Source organism: Aspergillus flavus, chromosome 4 (genome assembly GCF_009017415.1).
Source record: "Aspergillus flavus chromosome 4, complete sequence".
Classification (NCBI taxonomy): domain Eukaryota; kingdom Fungi; phylum Ascomycota; class Eurotiomycetes; order Eurotiales; family Aspergillaceae; genus Aspergillus; species Aspergillus flavus.
In genome coordinates, this window is record NC_092405.1 from 3,357,355 (window position 1) to 3,372,752 (window position 15,398).

The window sequence follows — 15,398 nt, forward strand, 5'->3', positions numbered from 1 at the left end:
ACTTCAAAGCTTATTTATAGCATACATAGACTACTTAAAAGAATATTGAAGATCTTTTTTAAATATATTGATACATGTTGCTAGACCACTTTAGTATTCAGACTATAATACTATCTACTACAGAGATTAAACCGGGTATATAGATTGGGATAGATAAGACGGAAATGTAGTGAATTTGTATTAAAATCTTTCGCGAGTTACTTGACAATAAACCACTGATTAACCGGAGTGAGCAATATTAATTCTATTGTGGTGTTGTGTGTTCTTGTCGAGGGTATACTGCACGCTATAGGCAATGATTGAACAGCCTCAGTGAATACTGCGACCGGCAAGCTGCTGACTAACCAAAAGAACCACGCTGTTGCCAATGTAGAACCCTATTAACATAACCGATATTAATAACGTATCGTATTGACCTCAATCATAGCTTCGCCCTTCTTGTTCTGTGGATCAAACACAAAAAAGCGAAAATTGTAAACTGACAGGGCTGGATACTGAGTAGCCCTGCAGAGGTGTGGGGGTACACAAGGCAACCACTCGAATAAGAATCGATAAAGCATCGGGCAACGGAGCGGCCGGTTGGCGTCAATGTCAGATACTAGTGTGGCTCCGGCGTGGGGCGTGATATTATAAAAGGTAGAGTCCCGGAGAACTGTGCCTGTTTTGGAAGTTGTTATGTTTCTAACTCTGTTGGTACTATAACTGTTAGGGTTCTTTAAGCGTAGACAGTGCTTTCATATTGAAACAGTTATTGAACAACATCCTGGTGCATTATTCTTGTATGACAATGATTCAAATTTAAACTCACTCTAATATCGTATTTTAAATATATATAAGCATTCGCTGCCTACAAAGTATATACTACTTCTCTGGTGTCTAATGTAGCCACAGTTGCTGCCCCATCACATCCCGCTGTGGAAATCCATAAATGAAATCGATTAAAGAGGAATGAGTCAGCTACCTACCTCAGCCTTGTCTAGTGGGGCCTGCAGATTGACAGGGAATCACCGAGGCGCCGGAGAGTTTGTATCTTTGGACAGTTCCACTTGGAATTCTAAACTCCTTGAGTCCAGACGATGAATCCAATCATACGATTAAGGCGGGGTGCGATTTAATGCATCGCCACTCCGCTACTGTATATATTATGGTTGTTATGCTATAAATGGACCCCACTCTGAATATCAGTATGTGGGTCAGCTAGAAGCCAATGGGACTCCGTCCTTTGCGTGGCTAACGGGATCAGGCTTAGTGTCAAGCTATGTTGACCAAGCCTTTTTAGCCCGAGCCACCTTTCCCAGAGGAGATTAGGGTCGAATGGATTACCTGAGATGGTAGCGATCAGCATTGCTTGTTTGGCCCGTGGCGGCGGCTGAGGTTGTGGGATCCAACAAATTAGCGTCTGGCTCATCATCACTCCGAACTGGTTGCCAAAACAGGCAATGCGATTCAGGCGAACAGACTTCGTATCTGACATCCCAACGGAGCCACGGATATACTTGACAAGATTACTGAATATGAATGCGAAGGCAAACACCTCAATTAAAGTATTCCTTAGCCATCTTCTGAAATATATAAAGCGTTGTCTTTCCCCCTCGAATTCCTAGCTATTGTCTTATCGACTGGCATCAACATCAAAGCATTCTTACTCCAGTTGAAGATCCTACGTCCTCTGTGGAAACAATTCATCGAAATGCGTCTCGGGTTCTCACTCAGTATTGGGGCGTTGTTCACCCTTGCAGTATATCGATCCCTTGAATACTTTCTTTGCGTATCAATCACTGACACAAAGAACAGACAGCAAGCAGATCAATCCCCAACGTCACCATCACCAATTCCACGACGTCCATCTATCAACTGAGTAGTGACTCTGAGTTTGCCTTCGTCCTAGAGACATTTCTTTCTTTCGCCAATGGCGGCGGTGCTGCTACGGGTGAGATCCTTCGCGCAGCCTCCCAAATCAAGCCAGGGGACATGGAAAGCTTCTATCTAGAGTTTAAGTACCTGGCAGACCAAATCGCCGACCAGGCTACGTCGGTCAATGCCACGAGGTTTCCAGTCTCGGCTCGTGAGGCACACCTCCGTGCGTCGTCATACTATCGCGCAGCCGACTTCTTCCTGCACGGAAATGCCTCCGATCCCCGCATTCAAACATTGTGGGATTCCGTGCTGGACCATTATGACACCGCCATGAAGCTGCTACCTGACCCACCGGAGCAGGTGGAGCTCGACGGAACAGAGTACAAGATTCCTATATATTTCTATTCACCCCCGAAGTCATCACACGCCAACGTGACGAGCGGCCAGGACAAACGACTTCCCACGATCTTGATCGGGTCTGGGTACGATGGAGCCCAGCAAGATACCTACCATCAACTGGGCAAAGAGATCCTCGCACGCGGCTGGAACTTTGTCACCTACGAGGGGCCCGGACAGCCCACAGTACGTCGCCAGTCAAACATTGGCTTCATCCCCGACTGGTGGAGTGTGGTCACTCCCGTCGTAGACTGGTTAAGAACCCGTGACGACGTGGACACTGACCGGATCGCGTTGGGAGGCATCTCGTTCGGTGGTCAGTTGGCGCCTTTGGCAGCCACCCGGGAGCACCGTCTTGCTGCTGTCCTGGCAATTGATGGAATGCTTGATCTTCACGAGACAGTCCTGCAGCAGTTCCCAGCCTCGATACAAAAACTCTATCAAAGTGGGAACAAGACGGCCTTCGATGCGATAGTCTGGGAAGCATACAAGGAAACCACTGACACGAGTCAGATTTGGGGTATTGATCAGGGATTATGGTCTTTTAAGACTAGCAGCCCTTTCGAATGGATGACTAAAATGAAAAAAATGGCTATCGACCAGACGATGCTGGATAACATCACTTGTCCGGTATTTGTTGCATCGGGTCAAGACGACCATATCGCGCCTGGTCAGCCGGAGAGGATGGCACGTATGCTTGGTGATAAGGCTTATTATCATCTTTTCAAGAATAATGTTGGTGCGGGAGAGCATTGTACTATTGGTGCTGAGCCCCAGCTGGCGATGGTTACTATGGACTGGTTGGATGAGATCTTTGAGAACCCGACTTCGCGTTCTTGACTGCTACAATCTGTGGATGTCTGGTTGTTCCGTGGGCATGGGGGGTTATTTCATTCTTTGTTTGACTATCATCATTTTGATATAGGTAGAGCTGAATTGTTATCATTATCCCTCGATGCAAATTTTGTATGGTTGCAAATTTTATAAGTTGATATTGAATAGACATCGCTTACCCATCCACTCCTTTATTATCTGTTAATACTATCTCCCCACAGCCTGCATAATTCCAGCTTCATGGCCTATTCGAAGTAGGCCCAGGTTCGCAGCAGCACGCTGGCTCTCGTGCACATGGGCGGAAGATGAAATTAATCCCAACGGCCATAGCAGCTTCAGGGCGTGTCCCCATGTTGGAATATTTGGACCCTGTCTGTCAGCAATGGCCGCTTTCACCGGCAAAAGTAGCGCCAGAGACACTAGGGTACGGTCTGCTAGGTGTTTTAAACGCTCGATGTTGGACTCACGTAGGCACAGGAGCGCAGTGTCCTTCTTCGGCGACCCATTAGCTTTCAGTGTCTGGGAAAGTAATTCTACAGTTCCTTGATAAAGTTGAAAGAGACATGCACCGAGATAGTTGGCGGCATGTTGTTTCATCAACCATTCGTGACTTTGTCCTGTCACTAGGTCATCTGATGGACCTGGTTGTGACTGTAAGGCCGGGCCTTGAGTGACTACTGTATCTATCGAAGATTCCAGGGGTTTGCAAGCGATAATTATGTCGTCAATGCTCTCGAGCAACTTATCATATGAGCATTGGTCGATCAGATCGCAGATCGTGCCGTAAACTCGTGAGGCCAGGTCACCGTACAGAAATGCTGGCAGAAAGAGCAGGTTCCTCGCCATGGGAGATGTCTGCATTGACTGCAACCAGGAGACTGCTTCCGGTGGCGGCATCTGGCCTGTTCGTATCGTTTGTATTTGCTATACCATAGAACGTTAGAACCAACCCGGAGGGGGGCTTCATTCAGCCTATCAAAGAACATACAACGGTCCGGTACGCTAGCTGGAAAAGCTGGCAACCTGTTCTAGTCTGGAATTGGTTCTGGCCTCGCAATCGCAATAGTCCGATCAATGCTTCACCATGCGTCCTCCAGCCCCGAGGTTCTTGGCCCCGTGCCCCGACTATGAGCTATGTAAAGATGTCTTAGCTTTGTAAACACGGTGTGAACAACAGAACTAGCCTACCTCATACAAGCACAGCAGCCACACTGCCGCCAGCGTAGTGTCTTGGCTTTGCTTCTCAACGTCTGAAACGTCATTTGATAGAGATTGCAAGGCCCTGACATACAGCTTTCGATGGCCGAATTCAATACTATCGGAACGTGTCCGTTTGGCAAAGTAGGCGGACGCAATAGCATCGCACACCTTATACAGCGTAGACTCAGTACCAGCGCGTTCAAGTAGTTGCGGCAGAAAGTCGAGCGAGCCGTACACACGAGCGCCATGTAAGGTTACTATTATAAATTGGCTGAGAAGAAAAGGCTTGACATGTGCCTCCCAATGTTCAGTCGGCGCATATACGAATGCTAACTGTGGTTGTCTCGTTACAGCATTTTGGAAATATTGATCATGCTTTCGCTCAGAGCATTGAGTCACCTGCCGATCGCAATTCTGCCTCTTTTGACGCGGGTAGGATTCAGGGGTTAGGATCCGCAAGTTGAACCCCAGCTTACTGAAGTCTCTACAGCCCGGACACTCATGGCCGAACTTCTTACAGCGCAAGCAGCCGGGGCGGCCGAGGTCACAGTTGCTGTGTATTAGTGATCGATATTGCCATGGTCAGGTGGGAACTCACCTTCACCCGGCGACGGCGGCAGGTGTGGCAGGCCTTGCTCGGGAATCCAGTATTGACCATATTGACGAGGAAGGCTAGTCTGCATCTCGTGGGCAAGGTAAGCGGAAGGAAAGGGTGTCCTCAATGTAGGGGAAGTCTAGATGTAATCATGCTAAGACTGCGCCACACTATAACCCGTGATATTCTGCAGTCTGCAGAATTGCGTCTGACATGTCATAAGAGGTCCGACTGACTTGCGTACTCATCCGGAGCTTCTTGTTGAAAGTGCAGGTACACTGGGACAAATGGCCTTGTTAAGCTACCAGTCCATTCACGAGAGTCTACTAGATACCCTCCCATATCTTGCTCAGTTCCACAGCTGGCTAGACCTTAATGCAGGTGATCTGTATAAAGTAATAGTTCTCTCCCATCTAGCTCCGCATTGCAAGGTACACCAGTCGAGGAGGACCTTGTAAATCCGCCCGAGTCAGCCAGTAACAAATAAGCCTTGCAAAGGGTAATATCCACACAAATATGAACGGGCCGTATAGACACTATATGGATAGCAGCTCAGAGGTTTCTTTGTTATTGGACAGGGCATCTTCTAGGATTACATTTACCCAACAACACCGTCATTCGGCAATCTGTTCACGATACGTGGCGCAAGTATCGCTGGGGTTGCTGTCGTCTGTCTGCCTTTGCGAGAGAGCCTGTTTAGGGATGGGTTCGCTCAGGGCAAAGTCAAGAGTCATAAGTGACAACAGGAGCTGGATCTTCATTTTGTGATTGTTGATAGGTAGTTTGATAGAGGTGGAAATTATAATATAGAGATGGTTACTCGAAGATAGCATGCCATTGTGCTCGCTTTTATATATTATTGATCCGCCGTCAGAAAGGAATAAAAATAAAAAGCAAAACGAAGACTTGTAGTCTTTATTCGCGACAACGGTGACAATTACTTCTTCTAACAGTGGCTCCCCGAAGGCCCGAGCCGATGTGGACACGCCCATGAACAGCCGCGCTGAATGTGAAACGGAAGGAACCATTTTGATATATAAAGCTGCTTCTTAGTGCAGACTAGCACATACGACCATAGGGTGTGGAGAACAGGGCTTCCCGTCCGCTCAGCCGTACTTAAGCCACACGCCGGGAGGTTAGTAGTTGGGTGGGTGACCACCAGCGAATCCCTCCTGTTGTATGTTTTTGATTTTTACTCTCTCTGTATTCTCTTTTCGAGCGGTAGATATAAACCTACCTACCTAGCTAGATGCTTTGCTATAATGCTTTTGGTCTCGGGTCTGCAGTCTTTCTGGTTGTCCGTATGCTTTTTGGCCCAGGCCTGTATAAAATTTACGGAATCGCGCAATTCTGACTTCGGAGTCCAGGGATAGATGTCATACCCGCTCTGAATATCTACTTGGACCCAATGTGCCATTTCTAATTACAGCAGGCAAAGAGATTTCATCCCTGGCCCCCGTACAATGTCGGCTTTCGTCTGGCCATGGGGATGACCAATAGATGAACTTTAATGAATGGTTTCACTAGATGACACCTGAACTACGAACCACCTGCCGTGGCGCAGCTGAAGTAGGACCTCTGCTCATTTGACTTTTACCGGGGTTAACTCACCTGGTCTCACTACCAGCTTGGACACGTCACGATCATTCTTATTCGTCAGGATCTTGAACCCAGTGCCTGAACGTGAGCGTGACTCCACTCCAGGCGAGTCTGTGAAGCATGCCTGACATATATATAGTCCCGAGGGACTCGCTTGAGGATGTTGCACTCCTAAGAAGAACAAATAGCTCCCCCGTCTCACCTAACAGCAATGTCTATCGAGGTCAAGTGAGTCCATTCCACTCCCTTCCATACGAGCATACTACCCGTGAAGGCGAAGAATACTCAAATAATCTGTACCTAGATCTCTAAATGGCCAATGGGTCGGCGTCTACACGTTCGACAATGGCAATGGAGCTACCAACGGCGAGTCTGAGTTCTTTCTCTCATTTGATAGTGATCCCAAAGACCGCACCCTGGCCCGCATCAATGGACAAGGGTTTGATGATGCTGGCTCATTCACGATCGTGGGAACTCTTGACTCAAAGAACTTGATAAATTTACAGAAGAACTACAGTAGCCATGGATGGACGTACTCTGGGAAATTGGATCGAGCACTGAGTGTGCTCCATGGCTCGTGGGGGGATATTCGCAATGGACCTATGGGGTTCTTTGCCTTTCAGCAGGTGGGCGATGAGGATGTCGTATCCGCGGGGTAAGCTGCCAACACATCTGCTTCGATTGACAGTGGTGTGTGCTAACGGATGATGATAGGGAGAGAACCTGGCGCATCAATGGTCGATGGAAAGGAACATACAGCGCAGCCAGGGAAGACACCCGTTGGCCGTGTGAGTTCGAGTTGACCGCATCTCCCGGGAAAAAGGAAGAACAGATGGCGATTGTAGGGAAGGGGGTGGACAACGCGGGTGCGTATTGGATCAAGGGGATGGTGTTATCTGCCCACCAGGTGATTTTTGTCAAACAGTATGCGGGACACTCGTGGATCTACCGAGGCGAGCTAGATGAAGATGGCAGCGTGATGGAAGGGGACTGGGAAGGGAAAGGAGATCAGGGAACGTTCACTTTCACGCATTGAATTGGAGGATGCTTGTCACTACGGACTGCTGTGTCTCATTTAGTCTGTACATCTTTCCAGATATGAAATGGAGAATGAATGGAGCTCAGAATCCCAAATCTGTCAAGGCAAATACACCACTTCCCCCTACGGCGTTTTGAGGGGGGAGGGAAACGTCGTTCCACTGCGATCCTGCGATCTTGTCGGTCAGATCTTTCTCATCTAATGAAACTCCATATCCTCCCTCTTCCTCCTCATCTGCAGCGGCTGTGCTTGTGTCCGGCTCAGTTCTGAGTTGGATTGTAGCCATCCGGGACTGAACCTCTCTGGTAGATGTCGGACGCTGAATACCCTGTTTCCAATCGAAGAAATGGTCGGGGTCCCAGATCCGCTTGATTCGCTGTAGCTCCTGACGGTTGTTTCCGTAGTAGACCTTCTCGTGAGCTTCAGTGGTGAGAGTGCGATCAGGAAAATTGATGAACGCAGCCCGTCCCATCATCGAGTAGGGCTGCAGCTTCTGTTTGAACAGTCCGAGGAAACCCCACATGTCACGCTCCAGCCATTTATCCTCCCACTGTAACATGATGTAAACGTGGTAGGTGCAATCACGCCAGCGAAAGGCCGTTGCGGAGCGCTTTTTCCTACTGGCCTCGCCGCCAGAATGAATCCAGGTCACCTGTAGCAGCCCCTGTTCCCCATTGAATAGTTTGCGGAAAGCCTGCATCTCCTTACGGATGGCCTCAGTAACGGCCTTCATCCGGCTTCGGTCGTTCTTGAAGACAAACGAGGAATAGATCTGGTAGGAACGGTTGGTGGGGAAGGACTTCACCGTTTCTTCGGACCACTGGCTCACGAGAGTCTCATGGAGGAAACGGGTGGATGGTTCCGCCATGGACCGTCGCTTCAATTGCTTTTTGAGCACTGGCTGTTGTACAAATGTGTTGATCACATTGTCGAATTCGTCCTTGCTACCATCGAAATAGGACAGCACTCGAACGCCCAGTTCGCTGGAAGTCTGCTTTAAATCACACAGCCAGGAGCTATCCAGAGTCATCTGTTCCGGCCAGTCCGTGGTGTAGAAGCGAATCATTGTTTGCATAAAATCATCCATCTCGTCCACCTTGGGCATCCATGTGAAGCGTCCTGCGACCACTTCCCCTCCGCTGTTCTGCAACTCCTGAATCTTGAGCTTCAATTCGACCACCACTCCGTAATTGCCACCTCCGGCACCGCATAGCGCCCAGAAGAGCCTGCCCTTGTCTGACTTGGGGTCATCGCCGTCTGTCACTGTTACTAATTTGCCATCCGCAGTGACGATAGTCGCCTCCTTAAGGGTGTCACACCCCATGCCGAAACTGCGGGTAAATGGACCAAGACCACCGCCTAAGGTGAAGCCACTCACACCCACAGTCGGACAGCGGCCACCGTTGATGATAGCGCCATTCATACGCTCATTGACTAGCTGTTTGTACGCGTGGCCCCATTGACAGCCACCCTGCAGGGTGACTATCATTGTCTTCCGATCGATCGTCACTTTCTTCATCCGGACCAGGTCCAACAAGATTCCGGTTTCGGCGCTGGAGAATCCAGCATACGAATGACCGCCATTCTTTATGGTAAGCGAGACATTCCGAGCCTTTGCTTGTGTGACAATGTACTGCACATCGCCATGGCCCCGAGGCTGGACAACACAATCTGGTCGAGTAAACCGGTACAGGAGATTGGCCGTCGCAACGGAACGCTCGTATTCCACCTCACCCACTCGAAACACCGGTACTTCATTCGTGAGAAAGTCTTGAATGATTGCTTCTGTCGCCATGGCTGTCAATCCTAGTTAAAGTAGAATTATTGATGATTCTCAAGGATGGAGTTGCTCTTCATCGCGAGATACCAGGGCGGGGTTTATAAGTTCGAGCGAGCCCCGAGCATGGGAGTTCAATAAGTGGTAATCTCATAATTGAGAGGGGGAAGCCGCCCCTCTCGCCCTTCCCAGTATGTCCGTAGATCACCTGTACGCTTTAGGAATGTTGCAGCTAAGGCACAAATCGCAGTCGTTCGCCGATGGGAGGGAGAAGCTGAACATTTGATTTGGACGAATCACGCGCATGAGATAGTCCAATTCGTCGGGCAATCAGAAAGTCCGATGCTGGCATTGCTAACTTTGTGACCCAAGCTAGACAATTGCATGGAGTACGACGACAGCTGGCATGAGTGGTTCAGCCAGCCTTCAAGTATGTGTGATCGGCGAGACGAGGCTGGCTGAAAAGCAGAGCGGGAAAGTCTCCGATACTTACGTTAACTGACACAATCTTCCCTTCCACAAACCTGTCCATTCATGCTGTAACTGCGAAGGAACGCGCATGATTTACATCTAGAATAATGTTGTTCAACAAGGTCCGTTTATCTTTGCGGAAAGAAAACGGGGAGAAGATGACCCACCACGGGTAAAGCCGCTGGATCCTAGAGATGATCTGCAGTCCGGGAGTGACTTGTTCGAAGTGGGGTAAAAAAGCCAGCTCAGTTGTTTTGGATACCAATACGAGAGCGATTATCATGCTATGCCTGTCTGGAAGCTATGTCACATCGATCTTCGGAATCTTCCATGACCTCAGAGACGCCGACAACGCTTTCATGGTTTCCAATGGAAGAGTCCAGACATAGGTCTCTAGCGGTGGTCGACTATACCGGTAGGATGTGCCAGATATCTTCAGATCAGCTGTCCTTGGCATGTCAGCCATGTCAAGCAGAAAGCATGCAGACTCTCTGAAGCCAATGTATTGGCTGACTTGACCAGGACAACTGTCGATGTGACTGGCGCTGTTACTCGAAATTTATTGGCTGGTTGAACGCAATCCTCTGTCTTCCTGTCATTCCTCGCTGTTTATGTCTTTCGCATCAGCTTTGACTGCAAGCCCCTTATATTACAACCCTGCGATGTTGGTGAGGTTTTCCAAAAATCTAAGCGGTTTGGCTTAAGTGCTGGGCGGAGATTGATACAATATCGAGGCCAGTCATCTCCTTCTATGAGCGTGCTTTCGCTTTCGTTGGAACTGGTGGACCCAGAATGAAGTTTTGATAGAATATGCCATGCCGTCATTTATCGTGCAGCTCGCATACTAGTTATGTTATTGGAACTAAGTAAAAAATATAGAATTAGAGAATTAGATTTTTGTTTTCGGCCTTTATACAGAGCCCGACAGCAGATCGCCCAATATTCCCCCTCAATGCCGACCACCGAGCAACGACATATGATCCTCACCCGCATACTCCTTATGAATGCTCTTGGGCAAGCGCTGGGCAAGCATATGCGGTGGCGTGTTGACCCGACCCGCGGATTACTCCACTAGTCTCCTTGAAACTCCATATATATAATGAAGTTCCAACAGCATAGAAAATCGCGGATATACAAATGAGTCATCCAGTAAAATTGGGCACAGCATACTAGTCTCCCACTGCTACAGTTACTCTACATTAGACATGCTACTACTTCTCATGGGAGAGGTATTTCTAGCATACTAGTGTCTAGTTGACCTATTTGATACAGCTAAGGTGGAAAGACTTAATAATCTGAATGTCCTCTAATCTACCAGGTATAATGTGATAAGACTTGGTATATACCGTGCCTCAAGAGGCCTGTATATATTGCTTTGACATTCAATTCACCCTTCATAACTCTATGGACCCTCATGCTTTGCACAACATCTTGGTCACAATGCCCCGATTAGTAAGGCATTGAGCGATATTTAGTCCAAGGGTTGTAGTCAAGTCTCTCTCATGCTACCAAAGTAATAAATACGACCTCCCACGTAGAAGCCCGGTTTGTATTGAAATGCACTCGCCTATCAGTAGCCACAGGATGCTCAAGTAGTATTTCCTCTCCAACAATTGCTCAAGTCTAGATCATACAATCTGATCACGTTGACCCTGCTTCACTTTGGCCACTGTCACCAAACTTATGTACTCCTCTTTATCACTCAAGGGAACGAAAGCGCGACCATCAGGGATCTGATCATGCCTAGCTAATCCAATCTCGTAGCCGCCAGCCCTGCCTTGCCCGGATTTGGTTATAGAGGTGCCTGTGATGTGTTTCTTTATGTGTTTCCACATCAGACTCACTATGGGCTGATACGCCAGTAAGCAAGCAGCAATGAGATACATGCCGGCCTCCATGATGCTCCAAATGAAGATGTCAACTGCTGACCAAGTTTTATCTGTTATCGCATCCGTAATGAAGTACTGTACCCAGCATATCAAACCGAAGACAAATCCACTATGTATGACGCGTCAGCACAGGAATTTGATGAAAGGCATATGGTGTGACGGGGATAACTCACACACTGCCGAGTAAGAAGCTAATGAAGAGTCCTAGCTTGATCCGTCGTGTGGTCTGGAGCTTTATAATATGAGAAATGGGAAGGATCAGCATGATGACATCCGATAATATATGCGGGAGTCGGATCCATCGAAGCAACAGGTTCAAATTGAAGCAGCGGCCCGCAACACTGGTGTCCCAGAGCGCCTTTAACGGAACACATACGCCAACGCAAGCGAAAATCCCTCCGAGACAGTTTAAGATGATAATAACTCCCGTCACGTAGCAAATGTATCTTGTCACGCGCTTGATCGCAAAGAGAGACAGATAAAGACTCAGCACCGTTAATTTCGAGAGGGCGACGGAAAGGATCCAGGTCACTCCAACGGGAAGAATATCCTGGGAGAAATATATTGACATTGAGGGGCTGGTTTCCATGATTCGTGCCATATGGAGACCAGTACCTCCATAGCGGACATCAGCTGCGATTGTCCAAACAGTGATTAGTCGTCCATTCCATGGCGGTGACAGCTTGGTTGGGCCTACCCAAAATGGTGACATCGAAAGCAATGGTCATCACCCAACTTACGATGATCAAGGAATCATCACGGCTCCAGGAGACTTTCCCGATACGGCGAGAGACGAAGCGTAGAATGACCGCGATTGTCTCCAGCACCATGAATAATACCGTTATGGAATAAAGAATAGGCTGTTTGCTCTCGTAGTAGGAGCTTGATGAGGCCTCATTGGTATCTCGGCTCTTCATTTTCACGAAGCTGGTTGGTCAACCTGCCAGCAAGCAACCTATGTGAATAAAAGTAGAGCTCATACCGTGCGGTAAGCAAGCGATCAGCGTAATGGCCAGAGGCTTTTATGATCCGGATCTGGCGGTTTCATGTTTGCCGAGGATGTTTGCTTTGGGGCCAGTGAAGCAGATGAGCGTAGTAGGAATCAGCGACGATCGCTCGTGCAGTTTTCCGCCCTAACGCTTGCCCCAAGCATGGGGGCGAAATTTGTTTGAGTATTCCTTGCACTATAACATGTTTTAGGACAATCAGTGTCTCTACTTCCTAGAATTTCATATCGTTTGTAGAGGGGTTGGCGGGGAGAGCGTCAAACTAACCAGGGCAGATGCAAGTGAGCTGCATGTCTGACCCTTTACAGTGAGATGGCCAGACTTGTTTGTTTTTTCTTTTTTCTTTTTTTCCTTTTATTTTTCGCCCCCTCTGGCCAGCATTGATGGATACCTCCCAGGTATTGACATTTATGGCATGGAAAACGCAAAATTATAGATTTGACAGGGTATCTGAATGCACTCAAGTAACAACGGGTCAAAGACCGAAGACTGCCATCTCGACCCCAATCATTTCGATCCAGAAAGACCAAAAGCTCTTCATTTGAAGCGGATGCCCTCTAAATATGGGAGTAAGTGGAGACGGAACGGGAATTAGCGGCCGTGGCAGTGCCCTAGTCTGATGCTGATCATGGGCTGGAGCCCTGGTCAGAGCAGAGGTGCACGAGTCATGCTCCTTCACTACATCCTACTTCGCAGGGAAAAGGTCATGGTGACACTAGTGCCACGGATCCTGACCGTAAGTTTGCTTCCTTTGTCAGCGTAAAAGACACACATCATTGACCAACGCACGTCAGATTTTGGCCCATGGAGACAAACCATCCCCATACACGTTGACCCACTTGACAACTGTTAACAAAGAGCTTTAGCCGCAGAAAAACCTTGTAGTTCCTTAGAGTCAATGTAATTCGCCAATTTAGGGGATCAGCCTTCGGTGGTCCTAGAGTTAGATCGTCCAGAGCTCAGTCGAAACATCCCTATGGCTCAAAGAAGAGGCCTCCCATCAATCTTGCTCCCAGAAATATAAAGACCCCCACCCCCCAACAGATGCTTTTTCTTTCGCTGTTAGCCAAAGCATCAGAGATACAGAAATCAATCCCAAGAAAGAAAAAAGCGTGAAGCTTCAGAAGCGACCCCAAAATAGTTAAACAATGGGACAGAAACCGGACTACGTCCTCACGCGTGACTACCTCGATAACAACAGGTAGGTTGACAGGAGGGATATAATCACAATGCACCTAAATTGCCATAGCTAACGAGATATGAACCGCCCTCTGGGATTTCAGGATCAATCTCCATCATTATCTCTGCGTGGAGCTCTTCGGATATCACACCCATCCTGACATCCCCACGGCGGATCCCAACTTGAAAGTCGCAGACGTAGGAACGGGAACAGCGTCAGTCTTCTATGTGTCTCTGAAGCCGAGTCGAATATAATATAACGATGCTGATATCGCCATCGAGCTAGTATCTGGCTCACCGATCTAGCTAAGCGGTTACCGCAGACCGTACAGCTCGACGCGCTTGACATCTCATTTGAGGCAACACCACCGGCGGAGTGGCTCCCCTCTAATGTCCGCACTCTCGTGTGGGACGTCAGAACGGATCCTCCGGAGGATCTGGTGGGTATCTATGATATAGTCCATATTCGGCATTTTACTTTGGTGTTGCTGGAAGAGGAAGTGGAATCTGTCCTTGCTAGGCTTCTCAAGCTCCTCAGTACGCGATCCCCTCCCGTAATACCGGCAAAGTAAAGTCCTACGAAGACACTAATCACAGTCTTTAGAACCCGGTGGGTACTTGCAATGGGTGGAGGTTGATATGAACTCGTGGCACATACTGAAGACCAAACCGGAAAACCAGTCCGATGCATTGGAGACCCTTTTCAAACTGAATCAGGGGCAAGACAAGAGGTTGAGCCCGACCTATGTCCCCAGCCTCGCCTCTCGCTTCGAAGCCGCTGGGTTTGAAAACGTCAAGTCTGAAGCCCGGGATGCACCTCCACACCTTGCTCTCGCGATGCATGAATGCAACATGTTAATAAGCGAAATACTTGCGCGCAAGGCCAAGAATGAAAAGGTAATGGAAATGGTAAAGGAGCTCCTTCCTCGGATTGAGACTGAGACCCGCGAAGGTTCTTGTTGGGCCTTTACTCGGTGGAGTGTGGTGGGAAGGAAGCACCGGTAGACAGCAAGATGTATCTACACTACATAGATAGCACCAACTGGTAGTCACACTCCGACCAGTAGGCATCGATTTAGGCCACCTTTGTAACTTGATAAGCTATACAGTGAGAATGCGACTCCTCGAATGGACTTCCATTGGCTGTCAAGTTCAGCCCCACATGGCCTTTAATATCTCTTGTTTCGTTGATCGGTCAACCGCCCTGTAGTGTTCTTTATGGAAAGATGAAACCCATACTGACATGGCTGGAGGATTACCATTTTGGAGCCATACAGATTTAACATATGTCGGCATCATAAATCCCTCACTTGGGCACAAGGAACCACTCGATGACACCCAGCATCAGGCCACGAATACTATCTGAGCAATTACTGGCCAAAGGGTAATGGAGCATGGTAGCGAGCTGACGACGACGTTTGACTTTAACATCCACATAGCCCTGGAGAGGGTGGCGGTGTTATTATTAATGCAAGGACTAGGATCACAGCCGGAGACTGTGATTACAATGCTTGTGTTGGTGTGATGAGTATCACTTGCATACATCACCCTAATA

At 48.4% G+C, this 15,398-nt stretch overlaps 6 protein-coding genes across 6 annotated transcripts; 3 read left to right on the top strand and 3 right to left on the bottom strand.

Moving 5' to 3' along the window:
• Window positions 1–1,690: 1,690 nt before the first annotated feature.
• On the top strand, window positions 1,691–3,093 carry F9C07_10604 (Alpha/Beta hydrolase protein; the record flags this gene model as incomplete). The annotated part of the gene is made up of 2 exons (XM_041292231.1): window positions 1,691–1,738; window positions 1,795–3,093. The coding sequence occupies 2 exons, from the start codon at window positions 1,691–1,693 to the stop codon at window positions 3,091–3,093; spliced, it is 1,347 nt and encodes a 448-aa protein (XP_041146562.1).
• A 201-nt stretch (window positions 3,094–3,294) lies between these two features.
• F9C07_2257225 (uncharacterized protein) lies at window positions 3,295–4,945 on the bottom strand (the record flags this gene model as incomplete). The annotated part of the gene is made up of 5 exons (XM_071510124.1): window positions 3,295–3,905; window positions 3,967–4,011; window positions 4,072–4,219; window positions 4,276–4,620; window positions 4,886–4,945. The coding sequence occupies 5 exons, from the start codon at window positions 4,943–4,945 to the stop codon at window positions 3,295–3,297; spliced, it is 1,209 nt and encodes a 402-aa protein (XP_071366582.1).
• A 1,747-nt stretch (window positions 4,946–6,692) lies between these two features.
• On the top strand, window positions 6,693–7,517 carry F9C07_10602 (uncharacterized protein; the record flags this gene model as incomplete). The annotated part of the gene is made up of 3 exons (XM_041285998.1): window positions 6,693–6,709; window positions 6,786–7,136; window positions 7,196–7,517. The coding sequence occupies 3 exons, from the start codon at window positions 6,693–6,695 to the stop codon at window positions 7,515–7,517; spliced, it is 690 nt and encodes a 229-aa protein (XP_041146564.1).
• Window positions 7,518–7,602: 85 nt separating this feature from the next.
• F9C07_10601 (uncharacterized protein) lies at window positions 7,603–9,315 on the bottom strand (the record flags this gene model as incomplete). Its single annotated transcript, XM_041286009.1, has 1 exon — window positions 7,603–9,315. One exon carries the CDS (start codon window positions 9,313–9,315, stop codon window positions 7,603–7,605), a length of 1,713 nt encoding a protein of 570 aa, XP_041146565.1.
• A 1,896-nt stretch (window positions 9,316–11,211) lies between these two features.
• F9C07_1580993 (uncharacterized protein) lies at window positions 11,212–12,535 on the bottom strand. The gene is made up of 2 exons (XM_071508220.1): window positions 11,831–12,535; window positions 11,212–11,766 (listed from the first exon to the last, which is right to left on the bottom strand). Exons 1-2 carry the CDS (start codon window positions 12,367–12,369, stop codon window positions 11,397–11,399), a joined length of 909 nt encoding a protein of 302 aa, XP_071366583.1. The 5' UTR covers window positions 12,370–12,535; the 3' UTR covers window positions 11,212–11,396.
• Window positions 12,536–13,511: 976 nt separating this feature from the next.
• F9C07_1581005 (S-adenosyl-L-methionine-dependent methyltransferase) lies at window positions 13,512–15,018 on the top strand. The gene is made up of 4 exons (XM_041292232.2): window positions 13,512–13,865; window positions 13,948–14,058; window positions 14,130–14,380; window positions 14,448–15,018. Exons 1-4 carry the CDS (start codon window positions 13,813–13,815, stop codon window positions 14,846–14,848), a joined length of 816 nt encoding a protein of 271 aa, XP_041146567.1. The 5' UTR covers window positions 13,512–13,812; the 3' UTR covers window positions 14,849–15,018.
• The last annotated feature ends 380 nt before the right edge of the window (window positions 15,019–15,398 follow it).

Bases quoted from the DNA above. Each gene is read 5' to 3' on its own strand.
- F9C07_1581005 (XM_041292232.2), top strand. From the start codon at position 13,813: ATGGGACAGAAACCGGACTACGTCCTCACGCGTGACTACCTCGATAAC. The intron at 14,059-14,129 runs GTCAGTCTTCTA...CCATCGAGCTAG, and splicing joins GACGTAGGAACGGGAACAGC to TATCTGGCTCACCGATCTAG. The intron at 14,381-14,447 runs GTACGCGATCCC...CACAGTCTTTAG, and splicing joins TAGGCTTCTCAAGCTCCTCA to AACCCGGTGGGTACTTGCAA.
- F9C07_1580993 (XM_071508220.1), bottom strand. From the start codon at position 12,369: ATGTCACCATTTTGGGTAGGCCCAACCAAGCTGTCACCGCCATGGAAT. The intron at 11,767-11,830 runs GTGAGTTATCCC...CGTCATACATAG, and splicing joins AGCTTCTTACTCGGCAGTGT to TGGATTTGTCTTCGGTTTGA.